The sequence below is a fragment of the Heterodontus francisci genome, chromosome 32 (genome assembly GCF_036365525.1).
Source record: "Heterodontus francisci isolate sHetFra1 chromosome 32, sHetFra1.hap1, whole genome shotgun sequence".
In the NCBI taxonomy this organism is placed as follows: domain Eukaryota; kingdom Metazoa; phylum Chordata; class Chondrichthyes; order Heterodontiformes; family Heterodontidae; genus Heterodontus; species Heterodontus francisci.
Genome location: NC_090402.1, coordinates 48540419 through 48555024, shown reverse-complemented (window position 1 = coordinate 48555024; position 14606 = coordinate 48540419). Strand labels below are relative to the sequence as shown.

The 14606-nt window shown below is 51.0% G+C and overlaps 1 protein-coding gene across 2 annotated transcripts in view; it reads right to left on the bottom strand.

Moving 5' to 3' along the window:
• The window catches only part of prpf4 (pre-mRNA splicing tri-snRNP complex factor PRPF4), a 65816-nt gene that overhangs the window by 26023 nt on the left and 25187 nt on the right, over positions 1-14606 (bottom strand). For both annotated transcript variants that reach the window (XM_068012757.1, XM_068012756.1), the window contains exons 4-7: positions 13258-13342; positions 12657-12736; positions 11320-11413; positions 2748-2842 (exon numbers count right to left, since the gene is read on the bottom strand). In XM_068012757.1, coding sequence (XP_067868858.1) covers positions 2748-2842; positions 11320-11413; positions 12657-12736; positions 13258-13342 — 354 coding nt within the window. The remainder of the gene's footprint in view (positions 1-2747; positions 2843-11319; positions 11414-12656; positions 12737-13257; positions 13343-14606) is intronic.

Genomic DNA, 14606 nt, shown 5'->3' with positions numbered 1-14606 from the left:
CCCCGGACTTCAGATTAGTGAAGGGTCTCGAGCCCCACTCTTTTCTTTATAGGTCTGATTCCACTCCCAACTCCTTCCAGGTCTGCTGCTGCCGCCCCAGACTTCAGGTTAGTCATCAGCAGAAGGGGTAAGGAGGACGGAGAACAATCTCAGGCCCTGAAGATACTTACAACTAGACGGGGATGGATCAGCCAGAAGGTTAGGTGGGTTGGAGGTGATAAACACTAAGTTTGGGGAATGAAGCCAGCACAAGCACTCAGCAGAGCAGAGGGGAGCAGGAGCTGGCGAAGACCTTTGGACCATATAAAGACTGGGTCAATATTTAGAGTGGAGTGTTCCATCGATGGACCTGGAGTGGGTAAATCGTGACAAAACCAGCCAAGCAAAAGAACAATATTTTTTTACCTCATTTCAGGAAGGAGGGATTTTTCCTCCTGCATGCCCCTCCTGCCTTTAAGCTCAGATTTTTATGATAGAGGGCAAGGGGTTAATGTTTTGCCTAGTGAAGCTGGATTTTCATCTATGGTCCAGTTATCATTGTGGTCAGGATGTAGTTACAGCGTTATAAATTTACATGGTTATAAATTTGGGTGTAGGAATTTACAATGTGCAAAGTTGGTAGAAGAGTATGCAAACGGAAAGCTTAACATATCACAGATAGACAGTTGCAATTTATGGCAGCTTTTCTCCAGTGTACTGTAATCATGTCACAAAGGCGATGTCCAAGCAAAGAAAAAAATCATTACAATTCTAGCAACACTAAGGAATACAAGCTCAATTGTTTTGTTTTAAGCAGGAAAATCTCCCTCTCTTTAGCTTTTCCATTCCTCACAACCACTGAAGAAGCAACCTAGCTCTGTTGATTCATTTATCGCCCATCTCTAATTGCCCTCAAGAAAGTGATGAGCTGCCTTCCAGAACTGCTGCAGTCTTTGTGGATTACAGTCTTTCACTGTGAATTTGATGGTGGCTTGCTAGGCCAGTTAAGAGTCAACCACATTGCTGTGGGTCTGGAGACACATACAGGCCAGACTGGGTAAGGTCAGCAGATTTCCTTCCCACAAGGACATTAGTAAACCAGTTGGACTTTTACAACAATCAGGTAGTTCCATTACTGATACTATCTTATTATTCCAGATTTATTTCACTAATGGAATTCCCCAACTGCCTTGATGGGATTTGAACTCGTGTCTCTGGATCATTAGTCTAGGCCTCAGGAATACCAGTTCAGTAACATAACAACTATGCACAGGCTCTGAGCTTATCTCTCTGTGGAAAGGTCAAAGGAGGAGAGGAATCTTTCCACAGGAAGAACAACGCAGACCATGTCACTCTATGCTGCCTCCCACCATAAAACATCCACACTGAAAACCACAGGAGTCCGCATACTAGAAATAAGCGACACTCACTGCAGTGTCCTGATGTGTGTACTGATCTGGGCAGGCACCAACTCGCCAGGTAACCATCCAAGAACTACAGGCACTAACTTCACCTCTAACAGTGGGTTTAATCTATGTGATAAAGCACCACTGAGGGTCAGAAGGCTCTTTTGTATCGAAAGAGGTGTTGTTCTTCCTCTCATATTTAACTGCAGAAGTCTAGAGACCCTCATTTTCATGGTTTCTCCAAACTGCTATTGGTTCCCACTTCCCTTCTAATAGTAGCAATTTGTTTTTCTTTGCGCAGATTGCACCATTAAATATAAACAGTGCCAGGGCTCCTCATTAAATGTAAATAGTGCCTAAGGTATGCAGGTAACCCCAAGCAGTAGCAGCTATGATTGAACCAATCACAGGATAAGAAAAAACAGTGCACCACAAGGCTGCCTGCAGTTGGGCATGATGTACACTCAGCTCCTTCTCCAATACTCAGAACTAACGATACAGAAAGGAAAGGACTTGCATGTACGCAGCACCTTTCACAACCTCAAGACATTTCAAAACACTTCACAGCCAATGACATACTTCTGAAATGCAGTCACTGTTGTAATTTAGGGAAGCTCGGCTGCCAAATTGCACACAGCAAAGACCCATAAACAGATAATCAGTTTTAGTGATGTTGGTTGAAAGATAAAAATCGGTCGCTGGGGAGAAATCCCCTGCTCTTTTTTGAACAGTGTTGTGGAATCTTTTACATTGACCTCATCCGAAAGACGGCACTTTCAACAGTGCAACACTCCCTCAGTACTGCACTGAGGTGTCAGCCTGGACTAGGTGCTTGAGTCTTTGGAGGAGCGAGACTTGAACCAATGACCTTCTGACTCGTGGCCAAGACTGACGCCAAAGAGGAGAACAAGGTGCTTTCTGTTATCCCCCCATCGCTCCTAAATATAGTGACCTACGATGGGACATACATTCGTGGATACAGACAAGGCTCTGGTGCCTCAGTTAAGTGGCCATGCTTTGTTTAAGAGCTGAAGGTTTAGAACAGACTATTTGACCAGGGAAAATACTGCAGCAAGAGCCTGATCTTGTCCTCCCTGCCAGTCACTCACAGCACTTTCCAGCAAGTGTCACTAAACTGCCAGCGGAACCTTGGCTCATTTTATGTTGCTGAACCTAGGGTTTAGAAGCAATTCCAGTGTCTCTGCTACGGCCCAGCTGAAATCAATCAATTCAGCACAGACCAAGGCTTTCAACAGGGACATCTGCCACCTGTCTGGTTCAGTAATATTCCAGGCAGTCCACTGACCCACTTATGAGCCCCACTGAACATTCTGACTAGGCTTTGATGCCCTTGGGTCTTACCAGGAAGCTGTAACCAGCAGCTTGGAGTTGGGGCTGAACTGGCAGTAAGAGATGGGTCGGTCGTCACCAATCTGGCTGCAGAAGTTATTTAGGGCCTGCAATGAGAACACAGAGAGAGCAGGGGTGAGAGTTATGGGGTGTATGTGTGGATGGTCTTCTTAGGTAAACAAAAAGAATTTGCTCTTAAACAGTACCATGTTTACTATACAATGAAAGGCAGTATAAACACAATGGGGGAATGCAACAGAAGTTAACTGTGACGCACAAAGTCCAACACTGGATTATACCAAGCACCCAAAGAGAAATTTCAATTTAAAGCACAAGTTTAATTATGGACATTTCAGGGTTCGGGTGCTGTAACTGGTTCCAATACTACACTTTTACCTCTGGTACCCAGGCTTAGTCTAACCCTAAACCGCATCAACAGAATGAAAGCTCTAAAAGCTATTTGTAAGATTTTAAGACAGTCTGAAGCCAGCTTGCACTGGGAGAGATCTGCAGCATAAAATTGCCCTCAACACGGCACAAACCGGCAATCACCTTGGAAGAGAATATGGTAAACTGAAATATAGAGAGAGCTCCGCCTGGTCAGTATTTAAGAAACAGATAACAGTGGAAGCTTTACTTTGTATCTGACCTTATGGATATGATAAACAGCTCCACACCTGACACGTGAGGGTTTGGCAGTGGTACAAGGTGACAGAAGTGTGCCCATCCCTAACACTGACATTTATCACCTTGACGAATGCAAATAAGTAATATTGAAAGTTTAATCAAATACAATGTGTTTTATCACTGAGAATAGTCATTTTCTTTAAAAATAGTTTTGGTGGGGGGGTGGGAAACAGATGTCAGTGCGAGGGAAAAAAACATTTATTTCCATTTTTAAATACTTGGTATTATCATGAAACAGTCCCAGGTCAGAGACAAAAGTTATACACATTGTAAAGCTCCCTCTACACTGTCCCATCAAACACTCCCAGGACAGGTACAGCACTGGGGTTGGCTGTTCTCTGATTGGGAAGCCTGAGTGCCTCAACAAGGTGCAGCTGACAGTGCTGCAGTCAGTTGCTGGAGAGGGAGAACTGAGGAGGGAACTGCAAAAACCTTTCAACAACTTTTGCTGCAGAGGAAAGAATTTGGAATAAGGCTGTATTTCGAGGTGGGTGTTGAGCACCAGACTCTCATTTCATTTGGACTGTTGTGGGAGGTGGAAGAGGCCAGAAGAACAAGGGGTGGGGGCTATACAATTCTGCAGGGAGCTGTGCAGTTGCACTAAAGTTGCAGGGAAGCTCCCTCCCCACCCCAATTGCCCAGCCTGAGTCAGCTGAAGCTGCCTGGCTATAGAGACATAAGGATCGAACTAGAGACTGGGCAGCTTTCGGCTGACCCAGGTGAAGACCCCTCTCACAACCAGAAGACCGGAAGACCAGAAGTGTTTACAGTGCTCTGAGTACCACCCTTTAAGGAGAAAAAAAGCAAAGTCATCGCTTGCAGCCTGTCTTTCCCCTTTCCTGTATACCCTCAGCCTCCCCCCAAACCTCCTAGTTGGTTTGTTTGTTTGCCTGCCTGCAATTTGGGGGTGGGTTTGGCTCTTGAGCCATGGCAAGCCCATCATCACCGGTGGTGGGGCCTTCTCATACCTATGCGGCTGTAGCCTCTGTGGCCATCCGTGTGACCCCGTCACCTTTTAAATTAATAACATCCAGCCATGGGGTGAAGAGCTATCCCCACCCCAACATGTCCATTGAGGCCTGTGTGAAGGCAATGGCCGAGGTTGTCGGCCCCTCGGCCATTGTTGCGGCCTCAAAGATGTATGGGAAGGCTGTGTTTTTTCTAAAGACCGAGCGGGCCGTGTCCCTGGCCCTGAATAAAGGGCTCACTGTGGGTGGGACTTTCCTGCCGGTGGACCCTCTAGGGGCCACTGCGCAGCGGGTAATGTTATCAAACGTCCCGCCCTTTATTCCCAGTGAGCTCCTCCTTCCCCACCTGGGGGAGGTGAGGTCGGGGATCACCCCAGTCCGGCTTGGTCTTCGGGAACACAGCCTCCAACATGTCTACTCCTTCCGCCGCCAGGTATTTATGCAGCTGGCGCGGGAGGAGGACTCGGAAGGCCAATTTAATGTGGCGTTCCAGGGGACGGCCTACCGCGTCTTTTGGACCTCGGACGGGGCGCGGTGCCAAGTCTGCAAGGGGGTGGGGCATGTTCGTAAGAACTGCCCCAACCTCCCGGCCGCCAGCTCCACCTCAGCGGCCCAGGGTCCTCCCACTCCCCCCATACATCCAACAGACACCGCTCAGTCGGTTCTGGAGGCTGTGGTTTTCACAGCATCCAGCGGGGATGGGAGTGCCCGTCCGAGTGGAAGGAAGACGCGGAGGCAAAAGAAACATGAAGAGGCACGTCCCCTGGACACATTGAAACAACCCGAGCCTGAGCTCAGCCCAAAGCCCGTTCTCACGGAATCCACCTGTCCCAGGGCTGGGCTCAGGCCCAGGGTGACTAAAAAGGAGGGTGCGGAGGCGGAGGCCTCTGATGACATGGAGGTCTCTGAGCCTCTGCGCCCTAGTGGGAAAAAGAGAAGGCACCCCTCCACAGAGGTAACGAGGGGCCCTGAGGCGCAGGGCCCATCTGTTGGAGGGGAGCTGTCTCCTGTTTCAGGTTCCCAGGTTTCCCCTACCGCCACCACCAAGGCTACAAAGTCCGGGCAGGAGCTCCCTATTCATCAGGATGGAGGGGAGGGGAAGGCCCCGGTACATGAGGCCCAGTCTGAAGGAGTAAGTGGGGCCCTGCTTGTGGTGGGGGAGCCTGAGGACGCCGCCCATTCTGCCACTGGGTCGGGTGCCCTGAGTGAAGGGGAGGGCGACGCCCCAGAGGGTCAGCCCTCCCAGCCGGAGTCCACCACCAACCAGGAGACACCCGACCCGGTTATAACTGAGAATGCTGCCCCATCTGCTGGGCCTGTGGGTGCTGGCGGAGCAGGAGATGGCCTCCTCTCTCCGCCTCCGGTCTCGGCTCCGGCTGGATTTCCGGAGTCGGGAACTTCTGTCTCCCCTGGACCACTCATTGGCCTGGGGACGGAGGTGGAGGGGGGTCCTGAACTGCTGGCACCCACAGGCTCCAGTTTCACAGTAGAACCCAGAGAGGACTCCTCCGCCATCGATCCTGGGGGTGGGATCGTGACGGAGGCAGGACCAGCTGGCGCGGCCGGGACGTCCGCCCCACCGTGTGTGGTGGATGTGTCGGCCGCTGGCGGTGACGCCCCGGAGGAGGATGGGGATTCGGTGTGGGGCATGGAGGATGACCTTGATTCCATCGCCAGTGAGGTGGTGGAGTTCCTCGTGCCTCCCACCGAATTTCCTCTCATTCCCACGGCGGAACTCTGGGATTTCCTCGCGGTTTGCAGGGGTTGCCACAATAAAGTTCAGCTGGCCCTCGACCGTTGGTCGAATCTGGCGCTGATCATCCAGTCCATCCGTGCCGCCCTTAAGATAGCGGGCAAGCGCGTGGGCGTGAAACTGGTTGAGAGGCGCCGTTTTAATGTGTTCCTCAATGGGTTGCTGGGGGAGTGGAGGGCCAGGTGCACTTCCACTCCCTCCTCACACTGAGGTGTTGGTGACGGGTTTTAAGTACCTTTGACATGAAGATAACCATAGCCAGCCTCAACATCAACGGCAGCAGGGGGTCTCACCGCAGATTTCACAATCTCTCAGTCCTCAGGGAAGGGAGATATGCGGTGAGCTTTCTGCAGGAAACCCACACCGTTCCGGGAGACGAAGCCACCTGGCTCCTGGAGTGGCAGGGTGGGGTCTACATGAGTCACCTCACCCCTATTTCTAGTGGGGTGGCTATCTTGTTGGCCCCGACTTTTCAGCCGGAGATCTTGGGGGTCAAGGAGCTAGTGCCGGGCCGCTTGCTCCATCTCGCCGTTTGCCTGGGTAGCGTGCCGCTCCACTTTGTGAACGTGTACGCGCCCAGGCCCAGCGTATTGCAAGCCCGCTTCTTTGAAGAAGTGTCCGCTCTCTTGAGCTCCATCGATAGCGGAGAGTGCATCATCCTCAGGGGGGATTTTAACTGCACCCTCGAGGTGGGGGATCGCTCCGGTCCCCAGCGCAGCCAAGCATCGGTGGAGAAGTTGAGGGGACTGATCAGCTCCCTTAACTTGGTGGACGTCTGGCGGAATCTCCATCCCGACTCCAGCGCCTTCACGTGGAGGTCTGGAGGAGGAGGGTCGCGAATCGACCGCCTCTACATTTCGCAGGCGTACACCTCCCGCGTCCTGGCGGCCTCCATGCGGCTGGTGCTGTGCTCGTACCACCGCTTGGTGTGGGCGGAGTTCACTCCGCTCCGCACGCGGACGGGGTCCGCGTACTGGCACTTTAACAACCGGCTGCTGGAGGACGAGCGATTTCGGGACTCGTTCTGTTGATTCTGGGCCGACTGGAGAAGGAAGCAGGGGGGCTTCCCCTCCTTGAGGCTATGGTGGGATGTGGGCAAGACTCACATCCGCGTCTTCTGTCAGGAGTACACGAAGGGGTCGACCAAGAGGCGGGAAGCCGAGATCGGGCGCCTTGAGAGGGAGGTGCTCGACTTGGGAGTCCCGCCTCGGTCATGCCGTCGTGGACCCGGCCCTGTGGCAGGCGTACAAAGAGAAGAAGGGCGCGCTGAGGGACCTGCAGCTCATAGGGTCCCGAGGTGCGTACGTGAGATCGCGGATCCAGATCCTGGAAGATTTGGACCGCGCCTCACCCTTCTTCTACTCGCTGGAAAGATGGCGGGGGGTCCGTAAGCAGCTCGTTGAGCTGCTGGCCGACGACGGATCCTCCATCACGGATCCGGAGGGAATGGGCCTCCTGGTCCGTACTTATTACAGTGCGTTGTTCTCTCCGGATCCGTCCAGCGAGGATGCGCGCAGAGTTTTGTGGGAGGACCTGCCACAGGTCAGCCCGGAGGGCGCCGAAGGATTGGAGGCTCCGCTCACGTTGGCGGAGCTGACTGGCGCCCTCCACCAGCTCTCAAGGGGCAAATCCCCAGGGCTGGATGGGTTGACCGTGGAGTTCCTCAGGGCGTTCTGGGACGTCCTGGGGGACGATTATGCGCGGGTCCTGGGGGAAAGCCTGGCGACCGGGGAGATGCCCCTCTAGTGGCGCAGGGCGGTCATCGCCCTGCTGCCGAAGAGGGGCGATCTCCGCCTGCTTAAAAACTGGCGTCCGGTCTCCCTCCTCAGCACGGATTATAAGATCTTTGCCCGGGCTATGTCTACCCGCCTGGGCTCCGTGCTGGCCCACATGATCCACCCCGACCAGTCCATCCAGGACAACATCCACCTGGTCTGGGACCTGATCCATCTTTCCCAGAGGACTGGTCAGTCGGTCGCCTTTCTCTCCCTCGATCAGGAGAAGGCATTCGACAGGGTGGATCACGAGTACCTTTTCGGGACTCTGCGCGCTTTCGGACTTGGGCCGCATTTTGTGGCCCAGGTCCGACTTTTATACGCCGCCGCAGAGTGTCTAGTCAAAGTAAACGGATCCTTGACGGCGCCCCATCGCTTTGGGAGAGGAGTGCGTCAGGGATGCCCCATGTCCGGCCAATTGTATACCATCTGCGTGGAGCCCTTCCTGTGCCTGCTTCGCAGGAGGTTGACGGGATTGGCTCTGCGCGAGCCAGTCATGCGGGTCATCCTCTCGGCTTACGCCTACGACGTGCTCGTCGCGATCACAGATCCCGTTGACTTGCGGAGGATGCGTGACTGCCAGCAGACCTCTTCTGCCGCGTCCTCCGCGAGGATCAATTGGGAGAAATGTTCCGGACTCCTGGTTGGTCAGTGGCGGGTGGACTCCCTGCCGGAGGAGATGACACCTTTTGCGTGGAGCACCACGCACCTCCTCTATCTGGGAGTCCACCTTAGCCCCGCTGAGGAAGCCTGGCCGGCAAACTGGCAGGAGTTGGAGGCGAAAGTCACCGCTCGGCTGGGGCGCTGGACAGGACTGCTCCGAGTGCTTTCCTACAGGGGCCGAGCGTTGGTCATAAACCAACTGGTGGCCTCCATGTTGTGGTACCGGTTGGTCACTTTGGCCCCGCCCCCTGTATTTGCCACCAAGATCCAGAAGAAACTCGTCGATTTCTTCTGGGGCAAGAGGAAACACTGGGTCTCTGCCGTGGTCCTGAGTCTCCCGATCGAGGAGGGCGGTCAGTCGCTGGTGTGCGTCCGCACCCCGGCAGCGACTCTCCGCCTTTGGATCCTGCAGAGATACCTGTACGTCGAGCGTCCTCCCAGATGGTGTGCGCTGGCGACGTATTTTTTCCGCCAGTGTCACTGCCTTCAAGACGACATGCAGCTCCCGGTGGAGTCCGTTAGCCGCGCCTCTCTGAGGGAGTTGCCTGTCTTTTACCGGGATCTATTCCGAGTCTGGAAAATGGTCGCCTCCAGTCAGGGCGCTCCCCCGCTGGCGGAGGAGAGCGCCTCGGCTGTACGGGCAGCCGACTCCGGGGACGGTCCGGCGGGCGGAGGAGTAGCCGAAACCCCCGGGACGCCCCTCACTGCGGGTGGCGAGGGGGCTCGGGTGCGGAGCGATCCCGGCAGAGCTGACCCCCGCTCGGCCGGAACTGCTCATCGGACCCAGGCCCCGAAACCCTCCGTGGGAGCCGGTCCTGCACAACCCGAGCCGCCTCTCGGAAATGCCCTCCATGCCATGCCAATCGGCGCGGAGGGGTTTCCTGTACGGGCTGCTCCTGCACACTCTCCACTTCCTCGCCCTCGTCAGCCGGCCGGACACGCCCTGGCGGTCCGCGTTGCCATCTGGCGGCGAGGGGAAACCCCGATGGAGGTCTCTCTACGCGGGAGTCTTCCCCCTTTACATCGGGGACCTGGGGTGGAGGGTGCTGCACAGAGCAGTCCCGTGCAATAGACTTTTAAGTAGGTTCACGGACTCCCAGGCCGCCTGTACTTTCTGCGGCCTGGACGAGTCCGTGTTCCATGTTTATACGGAGTGTGCGAGGTTGCAGCCCCTCTTTGAGTAGCTGAAGGGGCTGCTCCTCAAATTCTGGCTGCACTTCAGTCCCACGCTCCTGATCTTTGAGCACCCGGTGCGGAGGGGCTTGGGCCGGGAGGAGGATCTCCTCGTCGGTCTGCTCCTGGGCCTGGCCAAGGTGGCAATTCACAGGTCCAGGTTGCGGGCCGTCAGGGGTTCCATCCTCCCCGATTGCCTGCCCCTCTTCCGCAGTTACGTTCGCGCCCGGGTGTCCCTGGAGAAGGAGCATGTGGTGTCTGCCGGTACGCTTGAGGCCTTCCGCGACTGGTGGGCACCGCAGGGACTGGAGTGCATTGTCGACGCCGAAAATGGCATTTTAATTTGAGTTTTTGTTTATTTCTGTTTTTAATAAAGTTATTTTAAAAATATAAGCGTGTATATAAAGGGGGCCTGAGGAATAAAGGCCCCCTCGACATAAAATATATAAAAGGGGCCTGGGGTATAAAGGCCACCTTGGAAGGAAAAAAAGAGAAAAAAAAACGGGTTAGATACAGAAAAAAAAGAAAAGAAAAAAAAACAGGTTAGATAGAGTAAAGCTCCCTCTACACTGTCCCATCAAACACTCCCAGGACAGGTACAGCACTGGGGTTGGCTGTTCTCTGATTGGGAAGCAAAAAAATAAAATAAAATAAATAAAAAAAATGGGAGTTAGATACAGAGTAAAGCTCCCTCTATACTGTCCCCATCAAACACTTCCAGGGGAAAAAAAGAAAAAAAAATGGGTTAGACACAGATTAAAGTTCCCTCTACACTGTCCCCATGGCAGGTACAATGGGTGTTATGTTTCTCCTATCCAATGTACTCATTTTTTTAACCACCATGTATGAACCTTTAGCAGCCCACCATCCCTTCACCTTTAATCCTTCACAGTATTACTTCTCCATATGCCTCTGGGCTTCCAATTGTGACCTATTAGCTTTGGTGTGCTGAGTGAAATGGGATTCAGTGCTACTCGCTCTTCAGAAAGAGAAGCCAGAGGAATGCTACTGGGAAGGAGGGTTCTCCCAGATTCACAAAGCATGTGAAATGCCTTCGTAACATTCGCTGCACTTTGCAAAGGAATTCATTATAAGCACTTTTGCCATTGTAGTGCAGAGGTGCCAATGTGCATGCAAGGGTGTCACCACATGGAGGGAATGGCAGATGCAGATCCACATCCAATCATTAGTTGAAACTCTCAGTACTCACAATGTCCCATCAAACACTGCCAGAGTTACAGAGTAAAGTTCCCACCGCAGTATCCCAGCAATTACATCCACTCAGCTATGGCATGGGAAGCTGTAGAGCAAGTCCATTTATATTCTTCTGAATACTTTCAGGCTGAGTACACCATTGACTCATGGAGAGTAAAGATCCCCCAACACTAGCCCAATATGTATCCCCACATCAAGAATAACACGAGTTAGTTGCAAGTGAATCTCCTTCTACTATCCAGTAAAAATTCATATAAAAGGTTACAGTCTGTTATGATGCTCAGTTCAGATATATATTTAGCGCCATGTCCTCAATTTGTCCAATGAGTGTACTCTCCATTTGTATTTACCCGTAAGCTCTTGTGGAGCTCTTGCTGTCGAGCAGTTCGAGAAGCTTCCGGAATCTCCTTGTTGGCCCGTGCTTCCTCTAGTCGTTTCACAGCTCTAAGAAATATTACAAAACTCAGCAACTCTGCCCACGTCACATCAATTACAGGTTGCTAAACACACAGTGTTCTATATACACTGACCCAATAAGGTGGTGTTAGTGCCGTTCATAGTGTTTTATACACACTGACCCAGGAAGGTGGTGTTAGTGCCGTTCACAGTGTTTTATACACACTGACCCAGGAAGGTGGTGTTAGTGCCGTTCACAGTGTTTTATACACACTGACCCAATAAGGTGGTGTTAGTGCCGTTCACAGTGTTTTATACACACTGACCCAATAAGGTGGTGTTAGTGCCGTTCAGTGTTTTATACAAGCTAACCCAGTAAGGTGGTGTTAGTGCCGTTCAGTGTTTTATACACACTGACCCAGGAAGGTGGTGTTAGTGCTGTTCAGTGTTTTATACACACTGACCCAGGAAGGTGGTGTTAGTGCCGTTCAGTGTTTTATACAAGCTAACCCAGTAAGGTGGTGTTAGTGCCGTTCAGTGTTTTATACACACTGACCCAGGAAGGTGGTGTTAGTGCTGTTCAGTGTTTTATACATACTAGTTCCCATACTGCAGAAAACACTTCCACACATTTACATACACAACCACACACTCGTAGGATAAAACTCATCCTACAAAATATACGCACTCCATCGCTAAATCTCACTGTCATAATCAACCTAATCCTGACCCCAGATGCACTATCTGGGAAATTCCTTCTAGGGATTCATTTCCTGCAGAATTTGCCCTTTGTCAGGGTGCAGCAACTCGTTCAAAAGGTTTGTCCAACGCCTAATGCACCATGAACAAAGCTTAGTGAGGGCCGATGGGCCCCAATTTACAGAGAAGCAAGTTTCTGCGATACTTCCTAGTACTATCTCTAGATTATACAACTATACTTTCTGACCTTTTCCTTTGCATTCGTGATTTTGTTCATCCCTTTTAGTATTGACCTGCTACTTTGAAACATGAAACAGTCTGCTGCAGTTCTCATACCATCACTACCACAGTACATGCCATTCAAAATCTATGCTGCATTTACAGAAATAAAAACTTCAACATTTATTTAGCATTACCTATGCAGAAGTACAATTTCTTTTAGTGCAAACAGAGGTGATTTGAAATTATCCCAAAATGGGAATAACAGACAGGTTGCCCAAACCTCCAGAACTCACTTAAAAAAACAAAGTAGGGATCTACTATATTCATATCTAATCCGCAATGAAAGCAACCTTACTGTCATAAGACTCACCTTGGCAAAGAAAAGCGAGCAATGCAGACACGAGCAGTCTTCAGGGTGCTAGGGCCCTCGTGATACCAGGTTTGCTGATGCTGGACATAAAGAATTATTATAACATCAGCAAATTAGTGTGGTACTTTAGTCAAGTATATCAACCAAGATTTCCCACCTGGGTCAGAGATCATCATCACCTGCTGTTAACTTCTTCCTGAGACAGCTACTTATTAATTCATAGACATATTGCTAATACGCGACAAACATTCTCATGCCCCAAAACTTCACAAACAGTCTCATGCACCACTACGCCACGAACAATCTCATGCACCACTACGCCACGAACGTTCTCATGCAACCAATATACCAGGAACTTTCTCACAGACCAGTACGCCACGAGCTTTCTCACACACCACGTGCTTTCTCACACACCAGTACGCCACGAGCTTTCTCACACACCAGTACGCCACGAGCTTTCTCACACACCAGTACGCCACGAGCTTTCTCACACACCAGTACGCCACGAGCTTTCTCACACACCAGTACGCCACGAGCTTTCTCACACACCAGTATGCCATGAACATTTCTGTACGCTAATACACCCCAAACATTTTCATACCTCCTGTCGGCTTTTTTTCGCATCTTCCGTCTTCTCTGTTTTCTTTAATGCATCAGCACCCACCACAGACAGGATATTGCGTAACCTGGAAAAATAATGCAAATTCCGTTGTCTGTTGGCAGCCAGCACACCTCCAACGAGATATCCACATGGCATCTCCTTCAACAGTCAACAGCACAGTGCTTCAACCCCAGGGTCAGACCCCTTTGTTGATGGGGACAGAAAGTCACAAGATAGGAAAGTTAGTAAGGCAAGCTCTGAATGAGTCCAGAAGTCTGACTATCCGCTGACGAAAACTGATTGTATCAGCCAACTGTAAAACTGGATCGACAACTTGCATTTCTATAGTGATCAATATGCATATAGGCATGTCTCAGGGCAATTTACAAGGTGGCAGATGGCAAGAGAACACTGAACCGGAGGAAAAATAGGAAGAGTGGCAGGAGGATCCACTGCACTGAGCAAAAAGTCAGACTAACGAAAACTACAGATGCTGAAATCTAAAATAAAAACAGACCGAGAAATACAGGTTACTCAGCACCAATAAAGAGAAAAGACAGGTTAACATAGGACCTTATTTTTATCCCAGATGGTTTGAGGGGTGGGGGATGGGGAAGACAGAGAACGTGCTTCAGTGTCATTGCAAGAACCCAGATAAACCTCACCTTAAATCAGATTATCAAATAAAATAATACCCAATTGGAAATGGAACATGGTGGAAGGAATTTTAAGAGCAATTCTGCTTAAATGGATGTGATCATTTTCTTGTTCCAATTTTAGACAAACAGCGCCCTCTTGTGTTTAGAAACAGCAGTCCCAGTCCAGGGTAAGGAGAAAGGGATCTGCGGCATCCTGGACAGGGCAGGCACTGGGAAATGGACAGGCTCCCAAAGTAATGTTGCTTGCCCTGCACGTACATGTGTAATGATGCTGCAGCTGCGCAGACTGCCATTCTTGCACCTTACCAAGTCAATAACCAGCAGCATAGATTTAAAATAAATGAAAACAAGAAATGCTGGAAATACTCAGCAGGTCTGGCAGCATCTGTGGAGAGAAGCAGAGTTAATGTTTCAGGTCAGTGACCCTTCATCAGAACTGACCTGAAACATTAACTCTGCTTCTCTCTCCACAGATGCTGCCAGACCTGCTGAGTATTTCCAGCATTTCTTGTTTTTATTTCAGATTTCCAGCATCTGCAGTATTTTGCTTTTATTATAGATTTAAGGTAATTGGTAAAAGGATTAGAGGGGAGTTGAGGTCTGGAACTCACTACCTGAAAGGGTAGTAGTGGCAGAAATCTGCAATGCATTTTAAAAACATCTTGGCTATGCACTTGAGGTAACCTACCA